Source organism: Blennius ocellaris (assembly GCF_963422515.1).
Source record: "Blennius ocellaris genome assembly, chromosome: 24".
Taxonomy (NCBI): domain Eukaryota; kingdom Metazoa; phylum Chordata; class Actinopteri; order Blenniiformes; family Blenniidae; genus Blennius; species Blennius ocellaris.
In genome coordinates, this window is record NC_137673.1 from 7431563 (window position 1) to 7458844 (window position 27282).

Consider the following 27282-nt stretch of genomic DNA (forward strand, 5'->3'; position numbering starts at 1 on the left):
TCATCACTTTGGTTGGTCCCAAAATGTGACAGTGATGTGAAAAATGCTTTAAACAATCCGTCACCAGTCGCTGACAGCCGGAACAGCCAAAGTCAAACTGGCAGCGCTGCTGCTAACTCGATGTTAAAAGTCACTCTAATGAGAAAACTTGATCTTTGTGGGTAATTATTTGTCAAATAAATCACGGCTCTGCCAGGTTGTCAGTGGCGCGACGGGCTCCGTGATTTACAAGTTGGGCCCCAGTGAATCAAGGACGAGGCGGGGGATGGCTTTTAGCAGAGCGACGAGGGAGAAACCACCGCTTCCCGTGTGCGAATGCTTTGGGTGACTATTGGCACGGGTGCACATCTGGACTTGGAGCACGAATGAGACAAGAAGACGACGACGACAATGAAGAAATAAGAAAAAAAAGAAAGAAAAAACCCCCCGATATCGAATGATGCGTCTATAGATTGGGAGGCGGTGAAGGTTGATTACCGGTGAAGGGTCTTTAAGCAGTCGACCCCGTTCAACGCCGTCGGATTTCTTGATTTTTTTCTTCCCGGAGATATCCCTCTGGCTTCAAGCGGGTTCGCCAATACACACACCCCCCACACACACACACACACACACTTCACTTTCACTGTGCTCTGCTGCTTCACTCCTTGAGGTCTTCATTAGCTCGTATGAACTTTCCCTCCCATCGCTATACATTTTTTCTCTTCGCTCCTCCGTTTGGAGTCGACCCGGTTCATGGGCGAGCTCCCCCGTCACGATTTCCACGACGCCTCTCCGACTCGAAAATGGGAATACTACCAGTGTAAAATAAACAAAACAAAACAAAACAAAAAAAATATATATATAAATTAAAAAAAAATCTCCTTTCAGCACTGCAGTCAGTGTTCATAGAAAGAGTATACAGTTTTTTGTCAGCAGTCGCGTATTTCCAAGGGAAGTTTAAAAAGTCCACTGTTGAACTACAAACTGTAGTTCTGGGTATCACAGTATCACAGTTACGAGAAAGATGAGTTTGAGATGTTTTTGTTTTTTTTAAATACATATATATATATATATATATGTATTTGATGGGAACACATGGGAGGTGATTGACGATCGCGCTCCTCACTCGCCCGCAACACCCAGGAAAACCTCGCCCTCTAAGAAACTCGTTTGTTCAGTTCTCTTCGCCAGAAACCGTGAAATTGTTCATCCTGAATGCTGGAAAACAAACAAAAACCCATAATAACAACAACAACAACAACAATAATAATAATAATAATAATAATAATAATGGTGATAACAGTAGTATTAATAATAAAACATCTTGTTCCTCTCTCACATCTGACACCGGAGCGGCTGGCAGTGAGTTCAGGTCCCCGGAGGTCGAATCCATTGCGCTCCCCGTCGTGGCGCCACGCCAACAGGACGCGCGGCCTTGCAGAAATGACCGTACCCTCCGCCCTCCGCCCTCCGCCCTCGGAGCGCAGTCTCTATCTACAGGTCAGACAAATGGGGTCGCTTGGTGGATAGAGTGAAGCTGTGCTTCCTCTCGGCCCGGGTGACGTTGCTACAATCTACAGCAGATGGCGCTTTGTCTTGGGGGAGGGGGGGGAGGGGTGGGGGTGGGGGGTGGGGGGGGGTAATAGTGACGGGGCCGGCTTTGGTTGTGGCCGTCGCTGGGAACCGGAGACGATGTCGGTGACGAGATTCGGGCAGTGTTTGCGGCGCGGCGCCGCCTAGACCACAGTGTTCCGCTGCCGGTAGGGCGGCGGGGGCAAGGCGGCGCCGGGTTTGAGCGAGAACTCCGACAGGTACTCGGGGTTTTCGGCCGCCGCCGGCCGCGTGTGTCCGTTCTGCTTGTAGAAGAGCGTGGCGTGGGCCGAGCCCCCCTGGGCGCCGTCGGGCAGCGCCTGGCCGGACGACTTGGGGGGCAAGCTGTGCTGCCAGTATTCCGGATTGTCGAAGGTCACCTTCAGCTTCTTGCCGACGGCCTTGCCCGACGTCGGCCCGCCGCCGTGCTTCAGCGTGGAGGCGAGGCTCTGGTAGGCGGGCAGGCCTCCGTGGCCGATGGTGGCCGAGGCGCCCGGCCGGCCGGCCTGGGCCTGGGCGCCGCCTTGGTGGTGGGCGTGGAGGACGTGCGGCGGCGGGCCGTGGTGGCACTGCAGGCCGGACGGCGACGGCTGCGCGGCGGGGAGAGGGTAGTGCGGCGGGCCGCTCTGGAGGGCCAGCGGGAGGTGGGAGCCCGGGGCGGCCGGCGGCGGGATGGGCAGCGGCAAGCCGTTCCGCCGCAGGGCTTCCAGGCTCAGGTCGGCGGGGCTGTGGAAGGTGTTGAGGTAGAGGGGCTCGTTGATGTACTCGTCCTCCCCTTTGGGCTGGCTGTTGGGCGTGCTGTGGTAGCCCGGGTTGTCCAGGGCGTGGACCTCGCCGTTTTTACGCCGCGACACAAACGGATTCTCCTCAATGGGATTCAGATATTCTGCAGCACAGATTTGGGAGGGGGAGGGGAAGGGAGGACAGGAGGAAGGAAGGAAGGAAGAAGAAAAAAAAAAAGGCAGTTCGTAAGAGCAAAGGACAGGAAATATTCTCAAGATCTAATCAGGAGGCGAGAAAACAAGAGGAAGCGAATGTGGAAGAGGAGGAAGGAGAGGGATCGGGCTGCTGGCGAGGAGGGAAAATGGAGATGGTGATGATAATGGCGATAATGACTGCCACTCAGGACCAGATGGGCGACGTGCCAGGCGATTCTTTGGCACTGGAAACTCCATCTGGAGGGGGAGGGGGGGGGAGGGGGGGAGGGGTGACAATGCCAACAAATGACCTCCTCTTCACTGCTTCCAAGCACTTTAACGGCGGGGTGTGAAACCTATTGATTTTGCCCACTCCTCAGCTCCTTGACATTGCATCAGATGCGTTTTGCTGCCGGCTTTGTTGAGCCGCTCAGACAAATCAAAGATGGGCAGCGCTGATGGACTGAATTATGATCAAAGGCAAAAAAAAAAAACACGACTCAGCAGTGGCCGCCGCCGGGAATCTTAATCAATGGGACGGAATGGAATGAGCGGGCGAGGAATGACAGGCCGACTTCACCACAGAAGATCGTATTGACGCTGCGACGAGACGACGGAGGAGAGGGAAGGAGACGGGGACTGGAATCCGGAGCGCTCGCTCCAGACCTGGAAACGTGCTTTTGTTTCGCCGAGTCTTGCAGGAGATGATGCAGCTCCTCTGTGACTAATTGCGGAGCGCTACCTGGCGCTTTTTGCAGATAAGTGAGACGTTAATAGTAACGGGAGAACGTCGGATATAATCCACATCCAACTGTGGATTAAGAAGAGTAAATTATGGATCCCCCGCAGGGAAGGGAACCTGCTTGTCGGTAAATCAAACTGCAAAGGAGCAGAGCTTAAACGGACACTTTTTTTTTCTTTCTTTTTTTTAAAGTCACACTGATTGAATTCTTTCCGCTTGACGGATTTTGGCCCAACGGTTTACTTCCAAAGTCGAGATCTGATGTGAAGCGTTTAACGAGAGGAGCTGCGTCGCACACGGTGTACGATACGGTTTACGCACACGATTACCAATTGAAAGAATCAAACATCCACTTCTGTCATTTCACTTGGACTTCCAGTGGTAAAGGATGGGATACTGTTTGTTAAAGGATGGAATTTTGGGGGTACACAGTGGAAAGTCATTGTTAAACAATGGTATTTCGGGTGTACAAGGTCGGATTTTATGGGAAATGGTGAAATTATGGTGGTAAAATGTGGTAAATGGTGGAATATTGTCAGTAAAAGATGGAATTTTTGGAGTAAATAGTGGGAATTCGGTGGGAAACGGTGGAAATTTGGTGGTGAGTGGTCGAATATTGGTGGTAAAAGGTGAAATATGCTTGTAAACAGTGGGATTTTAGTGGCAATAAAGTGGAATTCGGAGAGAAATGGTGAAATGTATATGGGAAAAGGTGGAATTTTGATGTAAATGATGGAATATTGTTTGTTAAAGGGAGAATTTTGGTGGTAAATGGTGGAATTTTGTGGTAAATGGTGAAATCATGATGGTAAAAGGTGGAAATTTAATGGTAAATGGTGGAATATTGTTTGTTAAAGGTGGAATTTTGGTGGTAAATGGTGGAATTTTGTGGTAAATGGTGAAATCATGGTGGTAAAAGGTGGAAATTTAATGGTAAATGGTGGAATATTGTTTGTTAAAGGTGGAATTTTGGTGGTACACAGTAGAAGTTTTGTGTTATATAGTGGAATTTCGGTGGTACAAGGTGGAATCTTTAGATCTACATGGGCTACAAAATGACAAAACAAAAATGTTTTCAGATATTTGAAATTGAGCGCCTTGTTCACATGCATGCTTTTGTCACATTTAAAAACAAGAGACTGACCTTAATTTGCATACAAGAAAGAAAAAACATATATTAGAAAATCTGAAAATGTAATTATTTCACAGAAGTAAAGTTGTGAGTTGATGTTCAACAAATGAGAACATTTCTTCCAATACTGGCGACGGTAGCGATTTTTTTTCTTTGCGAATGTAAAAAAAATCGCCTCTTAATATTGAATGAACTTGATTTGAGCCTGTGTTCCTGTGACGAGTACCTGACGAGCTCTTGTCCTTCATCGGCGTCATGTACCCGTCCTCGTCGGTGTCCCCCCGGGACGCCCTGTCCCCGAGGAAGATGGTGGGGTCGGCGCTGTACCTCTGGCCCCCGCTGTCCTCCCCCGCCGCCTGGCTCAGGCTCTTCTTGTGCAGGCTCCCGTTGCAGCGCTGCTGCTGCTGCTCCTCCAGGGCCGGACCCAGACCCCCCGTGGCCTCCGGGTTCAAGCAGGCCGGGGCTCCCGGCAGGGGGCCCTCGGCGGGGTTCGGGCCCCCGTCTCGGTAGCCGAACTGGTTCTGTGGACAGAGACGGGAACGACGCGTTTGGTCCAAATAACAAACAAAAATTAATCATTCCAGAATTTGACACCACAGGTGGGGGACGCGGGAGAGTTGCTGGGTGGTGCTTAAACTCCCGTCTCCGTGGAAACAGGGGGAAGCGCCGCTTTTTGAAAGTCTCCGTGGAGATGGGTGAAAACATCGAAAAATGTATTTCCGTGCAGATGGGGGAATACGCAACGCCGACTGTCGCCGTGGAAACAGGGGGGGGGGGGAAAGCTACTTTTAAAATAAAGGGGAGTTTGGGGGGGGAGGGGAAATGCAACTTTTTGAAAATGCTTCGTCTCTGTGGAAATTTGGAAAAACAACTTTAACTTATTGTGTATTGTCCTCTGTGCGTATGTGTGGTTTCAACGCAAAACAACCTACAGCGCCGACTCGTGCTCCGGCACGCTAAACTCTTTGATCTCCAGCGTTTCGGGCAGTTTCTGCATAAACAGACACCGTTTTCGAAACGCGTAAACTAAAAATGCAAAAAACCAAAAAAAAACCAGAAGATTGCAGCGATCGCCTCCGACGAACAAATACGGAAAAGAATACTGTTCAGTGTGTTTTATGGCGGCCCCGTGCCTCCCGAGGCGAGGAAGTCGACTTTTTAGCCGCTCATGCTGCCGCCGACGGGGGAAGTCTCACGCGGAGTTGTGTTGGCGGAGTCATCAGCCGTAAGGGACCGCGAGGGGCAGCCGGGCGAAGCGCGGATTCAGATACCTGAACCCTCAAAATACCAATGAAATAAAACCCCACAAGAAAAAAAAAAACACGACGCGCGAAGCAAAGGGCTCTCGCGGCGCGGCGCTGGCGCTGGTTTGCCGTGGGCTATTTAATCCAGGCCAACTCCTCTGCACTCCTGCCAGCTGCTTCGCGCTGCAGCGGCAATTACAGGAAGGAGAGCTACAAAACACAACAACAACCAAAAAATAAATAAATAATGCAAAAAGAGAAGGAGAAGAAAAAGGAAATGTCCCGGGGTTATATCTGTCCACCTACTCCCACAGTCCTCTCTCTCTCTCTCTCTCTTGCTCACGCTCACTGCAATCAGCTTCCTCCTCCGAACGTGTTCATCCCTTCTTCAAAGCGAGTCATTATCCGCTCCTCTTTAAGAGCGTGAGAGAGAACCGGCGTGGATAAGTGAACCGTCCGTGCGCCTGAATAACTAGCTTGCTTTGGCGCGAGTCGGCTCGCGCCCGGATTTACGCAACGGGCGACTTCCTTCAGGTCGGGAAGCAAACGCTTGACTCTGTAATGGGTTTCATATCGGCGATGAAGGCGTCTGGCCGTCGGAGGACGGAGAGCCACGGGCGAACGGATCGGTCGCCGGGGGGTGGGTTGGGGGTAAAGGTGCATAAGATGCAGAGCCGTGGGCAGGTTACTGGAGGCGCATGCTGCAGAGCCGGGCCGCCAATCGTTTCGTATTCGCAAACAGCTCCCGCATTTTAAGTGAGCGCCTGTTATTTGCTTGTGGAGCGCTGAGTAATGAAGCCCGGGGGCCTGGGGACCCCGTGCAGAAAGAGTCCAGGTTTAAGCCACACACGCTGGGATGGAAATGATGGAGGTGGGCTTTTAGTGGGGGTGGGGGGGGTGGGGGGGGGGGACCATCCGTGTATTGAGAGTTCTCATCCACCTTGAGCGCTTGCAGAGGACAGTGCAGGCAGCTTTTGACCGTTAATGTCGCATTAACACTTCATCTTTATACCGTTAAAATCCAATCAGTTCATCTTCCGAGTCAGAATGAATGTGTGGAAGTCTTGCTTTGAAGGACAGACGTCCGGGAAAACCTTTGTTAGGTTACGACTTTCTACTAAACAAAGAATTCTCAATGTCAATCTCAAAAGTCGAGGAGAGGAGTGGGGAGGGATACAGACCCTGGTTCAGGTAGGGGGTAGGGATACAGACCCTGGTTGAGGTAGGGGTAGGGATACAGACCCTGGTTGAGGTAGGGGTAGGGATACAGACCCTGGTTCAGGTAGGGGGTAGGGATACAGACCCTGGTTGAGGTAGGGGTAGGGATACAGACCCTGGTTCAGGTAGGAGGGAGGGATACAGACCCTGGTTCAGGTAGGAGGGAGGGATACAGACCCTGGTGCAGGTAGGGGGTAGGGATACAGACCCTGGTTCAGGTAGAGGGTAGGGATACAAACCCTGGTTCAGGTAGGAGGTAGGGATACAGATCCCTGGTTCAGGTAGGGGGTAGGGATACAGACCCTGGTTCAGGCAGGGGGTATGGATACAGACCCTGGTTCAGGTAGGGGGTAGGGATACAGACCCTGGTTCAGGTAGGGGGTAGGGATACAGACCCTGGTTCAGGTAGAGGGTAGGGATACAAACCCTGGTTCAGGTAGAGGGTAGGGATACAGACCCTGGTTCAGGTAGGGGGTAGGGATACAAATCCTGGTTCAGGTAGGGGGTAGGGATACAGACCCTGGTTCAGGTAGGAGGTAGGGATACAGACCCTGGTTCAGATAGAGGGTAGGGATACAAACCCTTGTTCAGGTAGGGGGTAGGGATACAGACAGTTCAGGTAGGGGTGACACAAGTAAACATGCCAATTACCAAGCTAATATGAAGATGTAAAGAATTTCTTGGTGGTTCTTCCTCTGAGACTGTTTCTACACCTGCAGCAGGAGTCTTGAGAAAAGCACCGCGTTGCACATTCATGCCCGTAGCAGCAACAACATCTTTATTTACCTCACGGAAGAGGTCAAGGCTCATGATAAGATTGTCAGAAGTCTCGCTCTGTGAAACATCGAAGCATCTACAAACAGGTGCCCTTATCGACCGTCGGATTCCTTGAAACGACACCTCAAAGCCCCTGAGCCGGGCATCCATCATTCAAAGACAGCCGACTTTAAAAGAAAAAAAAAAACAAACAAACTAAAAAGACGACATCTTACTCTGTTGGAGTCGACTCTGGGTCTGGTTGTGCACGACTGCGAAGCGGCGTTGAAACCTCGAGGCACCAGGTACTCCTCGGCATCCATCAGGTCGTCCAGATCCTCCTCGTCCAGGAGGCTCTGGAAGAACTTGCTGTCGTTGGGACTCGGAAGCTTCATGCGGTCGTCTCCCTGGATCGAGGACAGACGGTATTTAAAGGAACAGACCCTCGCATCAGACGAAGGCGTTTCAAGGGTTTCAGAAAAAGTTTTGCTTTTACAATGTTTTGAAAGCCGGAAAAGTTTCGGAAACACTGAAAATGATGTCGTTTTCCCGTTGGACCACTAGCGGGCGACGTTGGGTGTTTTCGTAACGAGACCACACGCGCATGCTAGCAGGGACACGATACGTGATAAACATTAAGAATGGCAGGTACGCCGGCATTCGCATGGATAGACGACCAAGTTGGATCGTTATCACGGTGAGTCAAAACATTGCATTTTCAAAAAGTTGCACTTTCAAAACATTGCATTTCCCCGATCTCTATGGAGACGAAGTGTTGGTTCCAGAGTGGGAGTGTTTTTCAAAACGCATTGCGTTTTCTCTTTTCAAGTTGACGGCGTTGGCGTAGTTTTCAAAGGTTTTCAGTAGGCCTTGAGCCCCGTTGTCGTGGAAACGGCCACACCGAAAAATCCTCATTCTGGAAAGAGGCGGGCGGAACACACCTGGATGACCAGATACCGCTGGGGGTCGCGAGCCATCCTGCAGAACTCGGCAGCCAACTCCTTGAACTTCGGCCGGCTGTCTGCGTCGATCATCCAGCCTGGGGAGGAAAAGCAAAGACCCGGAGACGTGAGGAAGGAGCAGGAGGGAGTGAAAGTTCAGAGAAATAAACACAGAGCCGAGTTGTTAACTGGCTGTGCGTGTCAAAAAATAAAAATGTAAGTCACAATTCTCAGAGGTAAAACCCCCCCGTCACCACCTTCCTGGGTGCTGAGCAGCTCGTAGCTTAATCTATCTATCTACGTCTCATGACTTTTCAATAAAGACACGCTGTCACTTGATTCCTTCAAAACCGTCGAATTTTGATTGTAAATGATGGAATATTGTTTGTTAAAGGTGGAATTGTGGTGGCACACAGTAGAAGTTTTGTGTTGTATAGTGGAATTTTGGGGGTACAAGGTAGAATTTTGTGGTAAATGGTGAAATCATGGTAGTAAAAGGTGGACATGGTGGAATATTGTCAGTAAAAGATTGACATTTTGTAGGAAATAATGGGAATTTGGTGGGAAACAGTGGAAATCTGGTGGTGAGTGGTCGAATATTGGTGGTAAAAGGTGAAATATGCTTGTAAACAGTGGGATTTTAGTGGCAATAAAGTGGAATTCGGTGGGAAATGGTGAAATGTATATGGGAAAAGGTGGAATTTTGATGGTAAATGATGTAATTTTGGTGGTAAATGTTGGAATTTTGTGGTAAATGGTGAAATCATGGTGGTAAAAGGTGAAAATTTTATAGTAAATGGTGGAATATTGTTTGTTAAAGGGAGAATGTTGGTGGTAAAAGGTGGACATTTAATGGTAAATGGTGGAATATTGTCAGTAAAAGATGGATTTTTTGTAGTAAATAGTGGAAATCTGGTGGTGAGTGGTCGAATATTGGTGGTAAAAGGTGAAATATGCTTGTAAACAGTGGGATTTTAGTGGCAATGAAGTGGAATTCGGAGGGAAATGGTGAAATGTATATGGGAAAAGGTGGAATTTTGATGGTAAATGATGGAATATTGTTTGTTAAAGGGAGAATTTTGGTGTTTTTTCCTAAACCCATTCCTTCAAAACCGTCGTAATGACTCAATATCAACCCCACCAATAGCGTAAAGGTACCACTACTTAAATGCTTAAAATGCAAAAAAAAAAAAAAAAGGTCAAACATGAGCATGAGCTCCCCTAGTGGCCTGGCCTCGCCAGTGCACATCCAGTCACATCAAAGTGACACTCTCTGGCCTGAGAGGCGTGTCCTGGGCGCATTAGCGTCAAGTCAAACACGTCTCTCCGGTTAAATCCGTCTCTCCCGGCATAAACCCGGCTGCCACCTTGCCTTGGTCCCGCCGCCACGCAGGCACATTACCGAAATGAGGTGCAATTACCGCGGCAATCCAACCCCATTTCATCTTTATCGGGGCGGGCGGGGGGGGGGGGGGCACGCAGCGTGACGGCGCGGCTAATCCCAAACAACGGCTCTCAGTCAACACGCAATTAGAAGGAATGCAGCCGAGCCTTCCTGCTCCTCTGACTCACTGTGTGTCAATATATAGTCGGGAGACAACGTGTGATGTCATTTTGGAAATGTTTGGGAATATCTGCAGGTTTGGTGCATCGGAAATCCACCATTTTGGACTACGGGAGCCTATGAGTGGCCACGTGGTGGCTGGTATTCAACAATCCAATAATCAACCTCAAGAGTCATGGATATGCTACATTTAATTAAAAAAAAAAATTTTTTTAAACAAAAAAACCAACAAATATTGCTTTTTGAGTTTATAATTAATGTACTTTATTATTTAAAGGGTCCCTGAAATAATTCTATTAAAATACACCAGTATTTAGCATTATTTTTCCCCCTTTCGAATGATATATGACACACCAATGACAATCACACCACTATCTTGCTCTTGAGCGCCGAACGTCTAAAAATGCCTTTAAATCTCCCGCCCTGTGAATCTGACCTAGTTTTCCCAACTTGCCGTAGTTTTGCGCTGTGACGTATGAGGAGTTATTTACTTCCGCCCACAACAGCTGATCGTAGTGTCTTGTTTACATGTGCTCTGCATTATCGCGTTATTTAGCAGTTTTTTAGAGTCATGCCTAAGCGTTGTGTTGCGGCTGGGTGTTCCCAAATGCCCAGTCCGTCTGTAAGTGTCCATAAATTCCCAAAAGATGAAACTTTGAGGAGATTATGGACAAAACAAGTGCAGCGCACTCGCTCCAACTGGACACCAACAGAGGCCTCCTATCTCTGCAGTCAACATTTCACGGATGACTGTTACGAAACAGCACCCGCAATCCGAGAGTCACTTGGTTTTGATGTGAAGAGGAAACGTATCCTGAAACCTGGTTCTGTCCCCACCATTTTTAAACGGCTTTTTAACGGATTTTTAAACCCAACCTTCAGTAAGTCTTTTTAAAACCTGCTAAAACTTAAGACAAATAGACCAATAAACTTTGCAAAACACCCACTCTGACACAAGGGTTAATACCCGGTCACACACAATATGTGCACACGGGTAAATACCCGGTCACGCACAATATGTGCACACGGGTAAATACCCGGTCACACACAATATGTGCACACGGGTAAATACCCGGTCACACACAATATGTGCACACGGGTAAATACCCGGTCACGCACAATATGTGCACACGGGTAAATACCCGGTCACGCACAATATGTGCACACGGGTAAATACCCGGTCACGCACAATATGTGCACACGGGTAAATACCCGGTCACACACAATATGTGCACACGGGTAAATACCCGGTCACACACAATATGTGCACACGGGTAAATACCCGGTCACACACAATATGTACTCACGGGTAAATACCCGGTCACACACAATATGTACTCACGGCTCAAACATGTATGGTTGAACGCCTTGATTTTCTTCTAATTCTTCCTCCGATGATTCCTCTCCTTCATCTTCGTCCAAAACCAACGATACGTCACTTAAATCTTCGCTAACATCGCTCCTAGGTGCTTCTGTATCGCCAAACCCCTCCATTCTTCAATCAGCTGATGTTGTTTTGGCTGGGACATATAACCCCTCGTACGTCATATCCGGTCTAGCTCAGTCACATTTATGGCCCGCAAATATACCGTCGTCTGCTGCATCATGTAAAGTCAATTAAAAGGGTCGGAATTCGGACTTTTATCTGGGAATGTTATATACCTTTCGAAAGCATATTTATTCTTCTTTCTAAAGATGAAATCTGAAAAACATTTCAGTTACCCTTTAATACTTTCAAATATAATGTATCCTCATATGTTTTATTATATTATTATTTACAGCAATATTTTTAATATTTTAATAGTTTTATTTTGTGTTATTGATAAATAAAAATTTTGGGGGGAATATAGTCTATTTCATCATTTCTGGAGGGATCATATTTATGTTTTTAACGTAATATTTATTCATGTATTCATATCTTCTTGATGTGTTATTTCTCTAAATATTTCATAATAAGAGCGCATGCATTAAAGAACGAGGTTAAAAATGATACGCGAGTAAAAAAAACAAAAAAACAAAAACAAACCCCAAAAAAACAAAAGCCTTTCAATAATTCCTCAATAACGCGGCGCTTTCAATCTTGAGAGAAATCCAGTTTTAATATATTCCCCTGATTTGTTTTCACCGCGCTCAATCCCCCCCAATTTGGCTGTTTTTGCTCATTTCCACAGAAATCAATCATCCCGATTATTCGGCCTCCGAACTTTCCCCCGTCGGAAAACCCCCGTCAAATAAAACCGGGAGCGTTTGAGAAGAATCCATTTTGGCCGCCGGCGTTTAAAGTCGTCGTCCACAACGATTTCCATTCCTCTGAAAACGCGACCGGTGGCTCTCGGGGGCTGAAACGGCTTGGATGCGAACGATCAGATATGACATTTCGGTCGGATTCACTTTTTTTGTTGTTTGTTTGTTTGTTTTTGTTTGTCGTCGTCGTGGGAACGTGTTTTGATATGGAGCTCCAAAGCGGGATCACATCACTCTCTTTCAGAGTCGTTTGGCATTTTAGTCGCCGCGGCAATTCGTAAAGGTGACGCCAAGTTGGTCGTCTTTCAGATGGAAGGTTGCCGGTTCAACGCCCCCCCCCCCCCCCCCCCCCACCACAAACTGCTCCAGTTGCAATGGATTCAGCCGTTTGCGATGAAAGCCGACCGTCTCAGCCTCAGCTTTTTGAAAATGGCTCCCAAGGTGGAACTTCTCAAAAAAAAAAAAAAAAAAGCTCAGAAAATGCAACCTTTTTGAAAAAAAAAAAAATAATCGGTCTCAGCCGATAATTAGCGTCAGCTAAATCTCCAAACATGTGAAGAGTCCCGGAGACGGGCAGATGGCGAGAAGCAGCTCCGCAATTTGTCAAAGCAAATGATGCTGAACAGCAGAAAGCGTTTCTAAACGGCGAGGCTGAAACCGTTTAGACCGGAAACTCAACCTCACTTATTCCTCTTGGTAAAGACTATTTTATTTATTTAGTTTATGCAGTGTTAATAAAATTATAGGGAATTTTTTGTAAAAATTTTTTTTAATTAATTTATCATTATTATTATTATGAATAATAATAATGATAAATTAATTAATGATGATGAAAACAATAATAATAATAATTATTATTATAGGGATTTTTAACAAATAAAGAATGACCATTATTATTAAAAAATACATGTATTAAAAATAAATAACTACATAATTTGATCTGCAACTCTTAAAAGGTTGAAGCATTATAGAAGACGAAAAAATGTATTCTAATTCCTCAAGATTTCTTTGTATTTTCCTCGATACTAATCTAGTCACACAAAAAAAACACTTTTTTCAGACTCCGTCGCCATGGAAACGGGACGACAACATTTTTTGGACGCTGCCACTGTGCCATAGTAAAATATTTGTTCTGCACAGGCACAAGTAGATCGACAGTAGCTTGGTAGTTTTTACGTCCAGTGTGTGTGTGTGTGTGTGTGTGTGTGTGTGTGTGTGTGTGTGTGTGTGTGTGTGTGTGTGTGTGTGGATTCACAACAAAAAACTACCAACGGCGCCAACTCGTGGCCTGGCAGACTCACTCCATAGTTTTTTTTAAAGCGGTTCTGCAAGTTCGGTTGGAAACAAACATCGTTTTCCAAATCGTTGCCGCGCAAATTGCAAAACTTTTCTGGAACGACAAACTCAAAATTGGCACAAAACGGGTTTTGTGGGCGAGACTTTCTGCGTGAGCGACGGGGAAACGTCACTCCGCGGTGGCGCCGTGACGGCCAGACTGCCAGACCGTTCTGGCACCGCGGCGTCTGGACGCCTTCCTGGACATGTGTGAGGGCGGATCCCCTCCGTCGCCACGCCGACCGGAACCGCGGTCCCGGTCCAGCGCACGCTGGCGGACTGACCACGCGGGCCCCCGCGCCATAAAACCACCGTCCGCCGAGTTTTACCACCACATTCCAAACGGATGAATATTCTAAACGCGTTTCCTGTTTGATCGTCAAACTCGGGGCTCGCCGGCGATAGCCTCCAGCCGAGTGGGGAAAACACGATGAGAAGGACGAAGACGGGCCCGAAACGGTCGCCGTGAACGGCGGGTGAGGAAATAATCATGTATGAAGAGCTGATGCCTTGAAGTCGACGGTGTGAAGCTCAGCGGTGACCTCTCAGGGGTCAAACGCGTTCAGCCCTTCTCTTATACAAGGAAACTTGGCTTACATCAATCTACTCATTCTATTTCTATACGACAATTTCAAAAAGGTCAAATCTATTAATTATCTTTCTCTAAAGCGCCAAAGTCCTACAGGTTTCAATGCCCGTTCGTCCGCCATCTTGGAAAAAGGAACTTTCCTGAACACGTACAGAAAAGCCAGGATGACAAAGTTTGTGAAATAGTCATGAAACCTATTTTATTAAAAAAAAATGTGTCCTGTTTTTTATCCAGATTCACTGTAATAATAATAATAATAATAATAATAATAAAAATCATAATATTCATAATAATAATCATAATAGTTGCTTTTTATCTTATTAAAAATAGAGCAATAAAAATAATCACCATCATAATTATTATTATATTCTTTAATAAATCAGTATAAACATTATTATTATATTATATATTTCTTGTTTTGATAACAATAATGAGGATAACTATTACTATTATTGTATTAAAAATAGATAGCTTATTCACGTATTTATTTATTTTATTTACTCCTAATACTAATAATAATAGCCATCATAATTAGAATTATAAATATTTATTGTTTAATATAAAAATATAAATATAATTACAACATTTTACAGTCAATGTTTTGATAGAACATTTAACAATGAAACAATTACTATTGCTAAAAAAGTTTTTTTTAATAAATAACTACAACATTTGATTGGCTCCTGTGACCGGCAACTCTTAAAAGGTCGAAGCATTATATATTCGTCTAATTCCTCAGATTTCTTTGTATTTTCCATCTGCAGTTACTCATCCTCATGTAGGATATCCCTCAAAAAAAAAAAACCTCCATACATTTCAAAGAGTGGGCGATTTGTTGTGTTGTGTGTACGTGTGTGTGTGTTTGCAGCCTAGCGTGTCGTTCCTCACATTTCACCATGACCATGTAGACGTCGATGGTGCAGATGGGCGGCTGCGGCAGGCGCTCCCCTTTCTCCAGGATGTCCGGGATCTCCCGCGTGGGGATGCCGTCGTACGGCTTGCCCCCGAACGTCATCAGCTCCCAGATGGTGACTCCTGGAGAGAGAGAGAGAGAGAGAGAGAATTACATGAGCGAAGCTCCCCCCCCCCAAAAAAAACCGAGGTCCGATTGTGGAATTGCCTCCACCCCAGGACGCACCGTAGCTCCACACGTCGCTCTGGTGGGTGAACTTCCGGTAGTGGATGCACTCCAGCGCCATCCACTTGATCGGCATCTGACGAGAGAAAACATTGCAACACCTTGAACCGACACCAAATTCTCCCCTACCCTTTGATTCTGCTTTGCGCCCGTCGCTTTGAACTGACACCAAATTCTCCCCTACCCTTTGAACCTGCTCTGCGACCGTTGCTTTGAACCGACACCAAATTCTCCCTTACCCTTTGATCCTGCTTTGCGACCGTCGCTTTGAACCGACACCAAATTCTCCCCTACCCTTTGAACCTGCTTTGCGACCGTTGCTTTGAACCGACACCAAATTCTCCCCTACCCTTTGATCCTGCTTTGCGACCGTTGCTTTGAACCGACACCAAATTCTCCCCTACCCTTTGATTCTGCTTTGCGACCGTCGCTTTGAACTGACACCAAATTCTCCCCTACCCTTTGATTCTGCTTTGCGATCGTCGCTTTGAACAGACACCAAATTCTCCCCTACCCTTTAATTCTGCTTTGCGACCGTCGCTTTGAGAGACGCCGGGGAAAAGAAAAATAAATTTAAAAAATCGACGGCGCTCCCAAACCGTCGTTCCCGCTCCGCTCGATGTCACTGAAGTATTGTGATTGATTGGATTCCGTCCAACCCCCCGGGGGGGGAGGGGGGTCATCGATATAGTAAGCCGGCTTATAGGACACTAAATGAGATTGTATTGGCCGTTTCTCCATCGCTTGTAGCTGCAGAGCAGGCGGGGTGTGAAATAATAATCATCATAATAATAATAATAATAATGACGGCGGCGGTCTTCTTGACATTCCCGACAAGGACGGCGGCGGCGGCGGCCATCGCTGTCTTCTAAATGGCCGTATGATTTCCATATTGACAGCAGAGGGGATTTTTTTTTCGAGATGTCCATCGAACAAGGCAATTATGGCGCGCGCGCGCGCGCGCACACACACACACACACACACACACACACACACACACACACACACACACACACACACACACACACACACACACACACACACACACACACACACACACACACACACACACACACACACACACACACACACACACACACACACACACACACACACACACACACACACGGCGGCTCTTGAGGGAAATGAAGAGGAAATGAAACGCTTCGGTGTGGAAATGTACCACCCCTCCGCTTTCATCTCCGTTCATTTACCTTTTTTTTTTTTTTTTTTACACCCCCCCCTGACAACACTTCTCATTTATCGAGGCATCTGTGAACACCGACCTGGAGTCCATCACGCCGAACGAAGAAAAATAAATAAATAAATAAATAAATAAATATATAAATAAATAAATAAATAAATAAATAAGGCCAATTTAATAAAGGGAGTTGATCGGGGCAATTTGCGTCGTAAATCCCGAGCGAGCTTCTGATTAATGTCGCCGGGGTCCCCGAACAAAACGAGCTGATTGGAAAGCGTGGCGGCGCGGTTTGTTTTCGATGAAGTGTTTCGAAAATTGCGTCGCGACGAGATGGGAGTTTGACCACGGGCGCGTTTATGTTGGATGTCGTACGTCAGCGGCGGCGACCGGCATTGGGGGATTTTTATTCGCGGTAAAATCTCACGACAATACGAGGCGCAAGAAATAATTCGAAGGCAACAGGAAAGCTCATTTCAGCTTTATGAAATTTATTCGGAAATGTCACGGAAATGATTTGCAACAGCGATAAATCGGACGGCAGACACAGTAAAAGAGCATAAAAACTGACGGTAGATCCCCCGTTTACCGAAAATGTGGAACTTTTTTCTTGCGACAATGGCGCATGGACCCGGTGAAACTTATTGAAAACAGCTTCCAAAGTGGACATTTTGGGCTCCGACTGTCTGTATATGTCGTTTTCAAAAATGCTCCGATTCTGAGGAAACTGGGACAAAGGGAAAAAAAATAAAAACTTTTGGAACATGGTCTATTTCGAAAACAGCAAAACGATTTTGAACTGAGAGAAAACACAATAAAATTTTCAAAACATGCTAAATTATTTCCCACTAAATTATTTCGACCGTTTCCATGGAAACCAACATCGTTTTTCAAAAATGTCGCCGTGTAAACTCAAAAAGATACCTATTCAATTGAAACGTTATATAAACGGCCTCACACACACACTGACGGTGATTTATAGACTTAATTTCCTATCCAGGTTCTTTTCTTGGGGGGGATGTTAAACAAGAAAACGCCGCGTGACGCGATTACAGGTTAGCGAAACTGCGAAAAATCAATCGCCACGTTTCCGCAGCAACACCGGGTGAAATCATTATTTCATATTTCGGAAAAATCTGAATATGCAGCTGAAAGATTGTGTGTTTTATTTTTTTTGGGGGGGTATGAACTTACTGAAAACTATGAATTCAAGATTAATATCACTTTTTATGTGTCTTTTCAAAACAGTGAGCGCTCAGAAGTGGATGACGCAAGGCTCCAGGCGATGCTCAGCCGGCCCGAGTGAAAGGAATAAAAATAAATCCATGGGAACAGGAAAAAAAAAACAAAAACCCCCCAAAACAAAACAGGACAGAACTGTGTGTTACTGATAGACTAAGCCTCACTTGCGTCCACGGGGCTGTAAACAGTGCAAAGGAGGCTTTAAGGGCAGTAAACACGTCGGATTTAAAGTGGGAATTTTCAACAGACAAACACTTTGACGTTTTCAACATCGGAGCCTCAATTTTCGAAAAAAAAACCAAACTAGGATTATATCTTATCATATATATATATTAAATCGTGTTTCACCAAATGGGTTCCACGAGGAGATCAACTCGACTTTAGAACACGTGGGTTGAATGGAGGAATGGTGGCGTTTTGATTTCACGCTGCCGTGTGAAAAATGACATACGACACACTGAGAAACTTCCTGCTTCACTTCTGGTCTGATTCCTTTGTACTTCCTGATTTCTTGGTTCACTTCCTGGTTCACTTACTAATTAACTTCCTGGTTCACTTCCTGATTAACTTCCTGGTTCACTTACAGATTAACTTCCTGATTAACTTCCTGGTTCACTTACTGATTAACTTCCCGGTTCACTTCCTGATTAACTTCCTGGTTTACTTCCTGGTTCACTAACTAATAAACTTCCTGGTTTACTTACTGATTAACTTCCCGGTTCACTTACTGATTAACTTCCCGGTTCACTTACTGATTAACTTCCTGGTTTACTTACAGATTAACTTCCTGGTTTACTTACAGATTAACTTCCTGATTTACTTCCTGGTTCACTAACTAATAAACTTCCTGGTTTACTTACTGATTAACTTCCCGGTTCACTTACTGATTAACTTCCTGGTTTACTTCCTGGTTCACTTACTGATTAACTTCCTGGTTCACTTACTAATTAACTTCCTGGTTTACTTACTGATTAACTTCCCGGTTCACTTACTGATTAACTTCCCGGTTCACTTACTAATTAACTTCCTGGTTTACTTCCTGGTTCACTTACTGATTAACTTCCTGGTTCACTTACTAATTAACTTCCTGGTTTACTTACTGATTAACTTCCCGGTTCACTTACTAATTAACTTCCTGGTTTACTTCCCGGTTCACTTCCTGTTGCTCCGGCCTCCCGGCGCACGTCAGAGCAGTACACACACACACACACGCGCACACGCACACAGATACGCACACGCCGCCACTTACACCAACCTTTCCCCCGTCGGCGTTGTACTCCTTCTCGTCAGCGTCCAGGAGTCGCGCCAGGCCGAAGTCGGTGATCTTGATGTGATTGGGCGACTTCACCAGGACGTTCCGCGCCGCCAGATCGCGGTGCACCAGCCGCCGCTCCTCCAGGTACATCATCCCCTGAGGGGCACAAGCACAACAGAGGCGACCGTGAATCGTCTCCTCGGGGTTCGTTCGTCATTTGACTTCGTCGCGCGGTGAACGTCAGCGCCAACATGAAAGTGTTGCGGCGATGCTAAAAACGAGCGATCAACACCCTGAAATCGTCTGAAAACGGTCGGACAACGAATCAATGTACTCGTTTTGCACATTTTGCTGCAGAAGAAGCGTTTCAAAAAAGTTGAGCCTGTCTCCGTTTCCCCGGAAAGATGGAGCATTTTGGAAAAGTTGTGTTTTCCCCTCGTTTTCCGTGGTGCCCGAGTTGGAGCGCTTTCAAAAAGTGGGAGTTCAAAACATTGCATTTTCCCTATTAAGAGAATGGGGAATTAGTACGACCCCTTTCAAAAACTTGAGTTGTCACCACATTTCAATGGAGGCAGAGCATTTTCTAAAAGTTGCATTTCCCCCGTTTTCACAGAGACCAAGTTGGATTGAGCGCTTTCAAAAACTTGTCACCACATTTCAAAGGCAGAGCGTTTTCAAAAAGTTGCATTTCCCCCATTTTCAGAGACCAAGTTGGATTGAGCGCTTTCAAAAACTTGAGTTGTCACCACATTTCAATGGAGGCAGAGCATTTTCTAAAAGTTGCATTCCCCCCATTTTCACAGAGACCAAGTTGGATTGAGCGCTTTCAAAAACTTGCCACCACCTTTCAATGGAGGCAGAGCATTTTCTAAAAGTTGCATTTCCCCCGTTTTCACAGAGACCAAGTTGGATTGAGCGCTTTCAAAAACTTGCCACCACATTTCAAAGGCAGAGCATTTTCAAAAAGTTGCATTTCCCCCATTTTCAGAGACCAAGCTGGATTGAGCGCTTTCAAAAACTTGAGTTGTCACCACATTTCAATGGAGGCAGAGCATTTTCTAAAAGTTGCATTTCCCCTATTTTCACAGAGACCAAGTTGGATTGAGCGCTTTCAAAAACTTGTCACCACATTTCAAAGGCAGAGCATTTTCAAAAAGTTGCATTTCCCCCATTTTCACAGAGACCAAGTTGGATTGAGCGCGTTCAAAAACTTGCCACCACCTTTCAATGGAGGCAGAGCATTTTCAAAAAGTTGCATTTTCCCCAGTCTCACAGCGAATGAGTGGGATCACTTTGTACCATTTCCACGGAGACAGAGTCGGAGCACTTTCTCAGAGTTGCATTTCCCGTGGCTCCGAGTGCCGTTTTACGCGACCCGCGGGGCGGCTTCGGGGCTTCTTACAAGTTCCCTTCTTGTGGAAGTAACACCGTGACACTCCTCAAACCGCCGCGCCGCCGCACGACTCAGGTTCTACCGTCAATATCTACCGAGGAATCATCTTGTTCAGTCATGGCTGAGATTGCTTCTCTGACACGTTGCCGTGGCGGCGTCCCTGTAATTGGGGGCCATTTTCAAGATGGCTGGGCAGGCGGAGAAGAATGGACGTCTTACCCGTTAACGTTGATTATGAACACCCGGTGAGCAGAGCGAGTCGGGGGGGGAGGGATAAACAAACAGAAAAAAAACAGCAACAAAGGAGTGTTAATTGGTTGCTCAATGGGCTGAATGGAACCGAGCGAGGATCTCGCATGTAAGGATTCCTTCGCCAACACACACACACGCGCGCGCGTCCGTCTACCGTTGTTCACCGCTAAACAAAATGGCGAGACGAGCAAGGCCGGGGCAATTGAAGTGTATTAGAGTGGATGTTAAACAAGTGGATGCCACTTCACGGTGGGGATCAATAATAGAAAATACATTTTTTTTTTCTTTTTTTCTTTAAACCCGTTCGGCGAGAAGGGAGGCGGTCATCGCACGCAGCAGACGATGAAAAATTGAATCCAAGGCCCAATGTCTCCGCTATCGTCGGCCATTTGGAATACTTAGCGACACAATGCTGTATATATGTGTGTGTGTGTGTGTGTGTGTGTGTGAGGGTAAAAAAAAAAAAAAAAAGGGGGGGGGGGTGGGGTGGGGGTGCTGAAATGCTCGCCCCTCCGTGCCGCCGCCTCCCAGACAAATGTGAAGACAAATCGATAGCGCCGACGTCTGGCTCGCCCGAGCCGCCATCCATCATCCGCCGGCCTCGCGGAGACAAGAGGTCGCAAGACCACCCAGAGACCACCTGTACCTACAGTCCACACGTATTCTCTTCCCCCCCTCATCCCCCACCCCTTTTTTTTTTTTCTTTTACCAAAAGTGTATTTAAAATAAGATTTGCTTGGAGGAGGTTCGGCCAGGCGATCGATAGCAATGCTGATTACAATAAAGCCCGAAGACGACGGCGAAATATTTATCCCCTCCGATGCCGAAGTGGAGAGAAATTAGGAATCAATGGCCCACAACAGTCCATTAATACACTTCGACTTAGAAGTGACGGGGCAATGAGGGGGCCGACAAGGGGGGGGGGGGGGGGGGGGTGGAGGAGCCAATTAGTTTTCAGCCACCCTGGGCAGTAAACACCAGCTTCCCGGGGAAGGACACACCGGGGGGGGGTCAAGATGGTCCCGGTGATTGTGTCGCTTTAACAGTGATATCTCAAAAAGTCATATATGCATTTGTAACCGTGCGCAGATCTCAATGTGTAACTTAAAAAGAAAAAAAAAAAATGGAAGGTGGAACTTTTCGAAAGTGCTTGGTCTCCATGGAAAGGCGACGACGCAACCTTTTGAAAGCATCACCCATTTGAAAAGGCGGAAAGCCAAGTGTTGAAATTGCACGACTTCGGAAGGGGGGGTAAAAAAACGCACAAAAAAAGGGAAAGCGCAACTTTTTGAAAATGCAAAAAAAAAAAAAAAAAAAAAAAGGCCCAGAAACGTAAAATGCAACTTTTCGAAAACGCTGTTACTGCCAGTGCACACCGCGGCGGTAGCGAATAGTTTTTTTTTCTGCACGTGCTCAGTAGATGGACCGTCACAATGTTTATCATCCGCTGATCACCACTTCATGAAATGGCAAACGAGGCAAGTTGATCAATTAGCCGAGGTCCTTGAAGAAAACCTAATGAAAGGCCTGTATTTTCTATATTTTTCGATTTTCGGGGTCGAAACAGCAGCTTGAATTCATAGTGATAAGTAGTTACAGTGTCACCAAACCTATATGATGTTCACCGCCATGTATTTATATTTATATGTAAAATAAAAAAAAGCATGTGGTCTTTTACAAGTTCAATAAAAGTCAGAAAACTAATAACGTTTTCCTCGCAGAAAGTGACTCCATGCCCGGTGACAGCGACGGTTCATTTGGAGAAGTCGGCAGTCAAACGCAAAAAAAAAAAAAAAAAAGGCTCCGAAAAGTTCACGCCGGAGCCCCGGGAGCACTTCGGAAAACTCTGCGCATCTCGAAGTCCGCGACTTTTGGATTGTGGGACATCTAATTCCCATTCGACCGTAGTCCGCATGAGTCCGGGTCCAGGATGTGTTTGGGAAATACACTCAAACCTGTTTTTAAAATTTTTTTTTAAATGTCTTTTTTTTTTTAAAGCGATTCCCAGCAGCTGTCACGACCAAGCCAAACTTTTTTTTTGCGTTCCCTTCTCCACTGGAGCATTGAGGTTAAGGGCCCACTAGCACTGCTGCACACCCCGGATGACACCGCCGCTATGTTTTCAAGCCCTCGGAGGATGGAGTGCTTGCAGTTTGAAATATTCAAACTTTCTCCCAACACGCCCCCCCCCCCCCCTAATATAAAAACAAAAAAAAACCAGCTGTACATGTAACTTTTCAATAGCTGTTTGGCCGAGACCTTTGCAAAAGTGTGCTTTAGGACAAGTCACTGCTGTCACCCACTCAGAGGGGATGAGATATATTTTTCACTCGCTGTTATTATGAGTCTGCTGCCAGTTTAACGTTCATACAGACAATGGATTCGTCCTGTGAAGCTTTGTTTTTTTTTTACTCGGTTATGTTGAATTTTAGATTTTTTTCTCTGTAAAAGTGCCTCGAAATGGCGGTTGTGCGATAAATACACAATTAAATTGAATTGAGTTATTATGTAGCAATAACAATTAGAGATGATCGACTTGCTACTTTAGTATATAAACAAAATTAAAAAAAAAAGTGTTCAGAAATTGAACAGAATTTATTAAAACAAATTAAATAAGCTAATTTATTGAAAGACTTAATACGGCCTTAGTTTTTCCTTTTTTCCCCCCGCAAATGTGTAATTTGATACAACGATGCACAATTTGATGATATTTTGTTTATTTTGCGAAATAAATGGTGTTGTGGAGAAAACCGAGCAACACCGGCGTTGCTAGTTCCTACCAGTCACGTTAGCGGCTAGCTGCTACGGCAAAATTTAGCGGCGATTCTGGTTAAGCCAACGAAACCAAATTTAAAAAAAACCAATAAAAACTCAGCCCACTTAAACTCCAGATTTTTCAGCTTCAACTGAAATCCAACGTTAATATATATGTTTTCACAAAGAAAATCATCATTTGAAGTACTGCTAGCTTCCATGCTATCATACGCTATGTTAGTGGCAGATTGACATCAGATCGACCACGTTTGGAATACGAGTGGCGTTATTTTTGTGGCAGCGATGACGGGGACTGGAAGAAGACAATAAAGGACAGCGCCTGGATGTAAATACACCATAAACAATGCATGTTTGGAGCCGGGAAAAAAAAAAGAAAAAAAACCCGCTTTGTAAATGTTTTATGAGGTACGAAATGCACTGAACCGTGTTTGCGAGACCTCAAGGACACGGTGTGTTTTGGCGAGCGGCGGACGAGTGTAAACACAAGTTGTTTTGTTTTTTTTGGTTTGTTTGTTTCCAGGAGTAACTTTCCCGAGGCGCCTTTTCAGCATCGCGTCGGTTCAAGAGTGAGGGGGAGGGGGCACCCTGCCCTGCGGGGGAAACCACGGCAACCGCGGCTCTTGTTTGCGCGCTCACCTGCGAAGCGACTGTTAAAACACGGTGTAGGAGGTACGACGACGTCCAACACGGCGGACCGCTTGAACGTGTCCGAGGTCTGAGAGAGAGAGAGAGAGAGAGAGAGCGCGTCTTTTTGAAACCAGATTTGCAGACCTGCAGCTCTTTCGCCGTTTCCAGGTGACTTTTCGTAAAGATTCCTCTCTCTTTCCCGGCCAAATTACTCGTGCGAGGCACAGCCGTGTTCTGAATAAGCGACTCGCTGGAGTTTATCCTCGCTGGCTCCCGAGCAAGATTTAAAAAAAAAAAAAAAAAAAAGGGGGGTTGTTTTCGAAAGCACACAACAGATGAGGCCAGGGCCGGCCTGCGACCCATGAGCACCCCCTCTTTCGCTAAAGAGGCTTCGGTTACGCGGGGGGAAAAAAGCTAGCGTGGAACCTCAAAAAAAGACCCGTGCACTTTTCATTTATTTATTTAATTTGTTCCGGCGTAAATCATTTTAATGGCCGCCCCCCTCCCGGCGGCATCCGTCAAATTCGGCGAAATAAAAGAGAAAGCCGGGAGTTTTTCCAAAAGGGAATAAGGGTGCGACGTGTCTGTTTCCGGCGGGAGCGATAACACCCCCCCCCCCTTCCCCGCTGGCGTTAGTCTTCCCCCCCCCCTCCCCTCCTCTTTCGCCGAATGGGTGAGGAAGCAGCAACAATGCGAGCAGTATGGGACCGTCCGCACGGCGAGGACTGGGACCGGCGCGATAAGGAGCACAATGGCGGCGCTCAGGTGGTTTGCAGGTGGTCGTCTGTCATGCGCCGCAGATAGAAAAAGGGAGGGGGCGGGCGGGGGGGGGGGGGGGGCGCCATGCTCGTTTGTGGGAGGAAGAGGGGAGGGATGAATAGACCCCCCCCCTCACAGAATGGAGCCGGACTCTTTAATCGTTCACAAGATGTTGGTTTTTTTATTTAAAATTTGGAAATATTGACCTACTTCGGGTTTTCGTTTACATTTCCGCCACTAACGTCACATACGCTTCGACGGTTTCTTTTTATGCATTTTTTTCTTTTTTTTTTTGGATACACGTTTCTGCTATCAGACTCACACACGAGGGGCTTTTTTTTTTGGTGTTTCGGAATCCAAGCAGAGCCCTTTCACGCGGTTTCGCCCGACGATCGCACTCCACCAAGGTTTATACGGATCCCACGCACCTAAAGTCGCGACGTTTCACATTTATTTATTTATTTATTCATTTATTTATTAAACAGGAATTGAGACGCAACATCTGGTCTGCGAGGGGGTCCGGCAATGAGAAACTCAAAACGACAATCATAAAATTCGGTGGAATAGAATAAAGCAAAATGGCACGTAAACATGGACATTCACCTCCAGACTGGCAAACCAGAGAAAGTCCCCCCCTTGTGGTGAGGAGGATAACTGCAGGCCAAGAATCCTCAACTGTGATTGGCTCCGGCTGGAAGTGGGGTCAGAGAAAGCGCTGTGAAGAGGCTCCGCCCCCTTCCAGGAAGATATTTCATCACCGGAGGGGAGAAACATATGTTGGGCTCAGATGGTAGAGGGGCTGTCGTCTCGCAATCGGAATGTCGCGGGTTTGTTTTCAATTTGAAGGAAAAACTTTTTTTCTTTTTATTGGCGAGCCAGCCACGGGAAGGCCTCGCCTCGTTCTAGAGCCGTAGGTCTACAAGCGGGGGCTCTTTAGTTCCTCTGTATTGGCTCTCTGAAGCTATATACTCTGAAGTATATTTACAAAAAATGTCACTCTATTCTCTTTTTTGAATTGCATAATTGGCTTATTTTCTAAAAGGCTGCCTGCTAAAATGGTAAAAAAAAAAAAAAAAGGCTAAAACTGCTAAAATTCCCCCGAAAAAATCTGAAATAAAATGCTTAAATGATTAACCCCCTCAAAAAATATCGAAAAATGGAACAAAAATAGGTCAAAAAGTTGGGATAAAATGGGATAAAAATAGCTAAAAACCTAAAAATAAGTAAAGGTAGATTGGCTGGAAAAACTACAAACAACAAAAATTCGCTGAAATGTTTGAAACAATCGAGAATGGCTCAAAAATGGGTAAAAAAAAAAAAAAGGTTAAAATATTTCAACATTAAAGCGTTTAAAATGAGCTGAATCAATTTAAGTTGGGTTAAAATGGCTACAAAAGCAAAAGAAATGCTACATTGTTGTCATGAAACATCATGGGTGTACGTTTTGCGAAACTACAGCAATAACTTGAGTAGACATTTTATTTCCACAAGAAAATATCTCTCTTGATGGGAAAGTACAAATCTTTCCAGGTTTTTTTTGTGGGTTTTTTGGGTCCCCCCTCCCAAAAAAAACCCAGTGTATTGAAAAAACAACAACAAAAACAAACAACAATCCTGCAGCCTCCGGATGGTTTGGATGCTTAATGAACGACGCTGCTGAATGTGTGTGTGTGTGTGTGTGTGTGTGTGTGTGTGTGTGTGTGTGTGTGTGTGTGCGTGTTTAACCCCCACAAGCGGGAACAGATTTCAGAAACGGCGTGGGAACTTATCAGATGTCGTCCCGCTTCCGTCGTTAATTATTTCCCTCCTCACGAGAGCGAAACTCACGTGAAATAAAAAAAAGAAAAAAGAAAAAAGAAATGGAAAAATAAAAAATCCGTGTTGCCGTGATCCGAACTCCCCGGTGGAACACAAAGATCCTTTTCCAAAATGTCACCGTGCAGGCAATATAAGACCGCTGCTGGCAAATTTACATGAGCAAATGTCAATAATTCTTTTGGCTGCTGCAATGGAATTAAAGGGGGGGGGGGGGGAACAACAACAACAAAACAAAACAGCAACTTTGTGATCAGTCAGATAAATTTCATGTGTTTTGAGTAAAGACGGTGAAACTACTGTAAACCTGCCGGGGAATAAACGAAAGAAAGAACCCCCAAAAAAACACGAAACAACCTATTGAATCAATAATTAGCTCAACAAAGGGTGACATTTGCAGCCGCGGATGCTAAATGTCAACGCGGGGTGACGGTGCCATCCAAGCCTCAATTAACAGCACTGGAGTGAGAACCTGTTGGGGGGGGGGGGGGGCGGCGAGTGGGGGATAGGGGGAGCCAGCGCACGGGGAATGAACAATAACGACATCATTTTGAAATTGCGGTGGATAATTGCG

The 27282-nt window shown here is 46.0% G+C and overlaps 1 protein-coding gene across 1 annotated transcript in view; it reads right to left on the reverse strand.

Annotated features, from left to right (window-relative positions):
• Window positions 1–1715: 1715 nt before the first annotated feature.
• Window positions 1716–27282, reverse strand: part of LOC308147840 (receptor tyrosine-protein kinase erbB-4-like) — a gene marked incomplete at its 3' end in the record, with an annotated part of 282612 nt that continues 257045 nt past the window's right edge. Inside the window, 7 exon segments of the mRNA XM_080520173.1 lie at window positions 1716–2455; window positions 4587–4881; window positions 7815–7985; window positions 8520–8617; window positions 15140–15286; window positions 15390–15465; window positions 19088–19243. Coding sequence (XP_080376299.1) covers window positions 1716–2455; window positions 4587–4881; window positions 7815–7985; window positions 8520–8617; window positions 15140–15286; window positions 15390–15465; window positions 19088–19243 — 1683 coding nt within the window.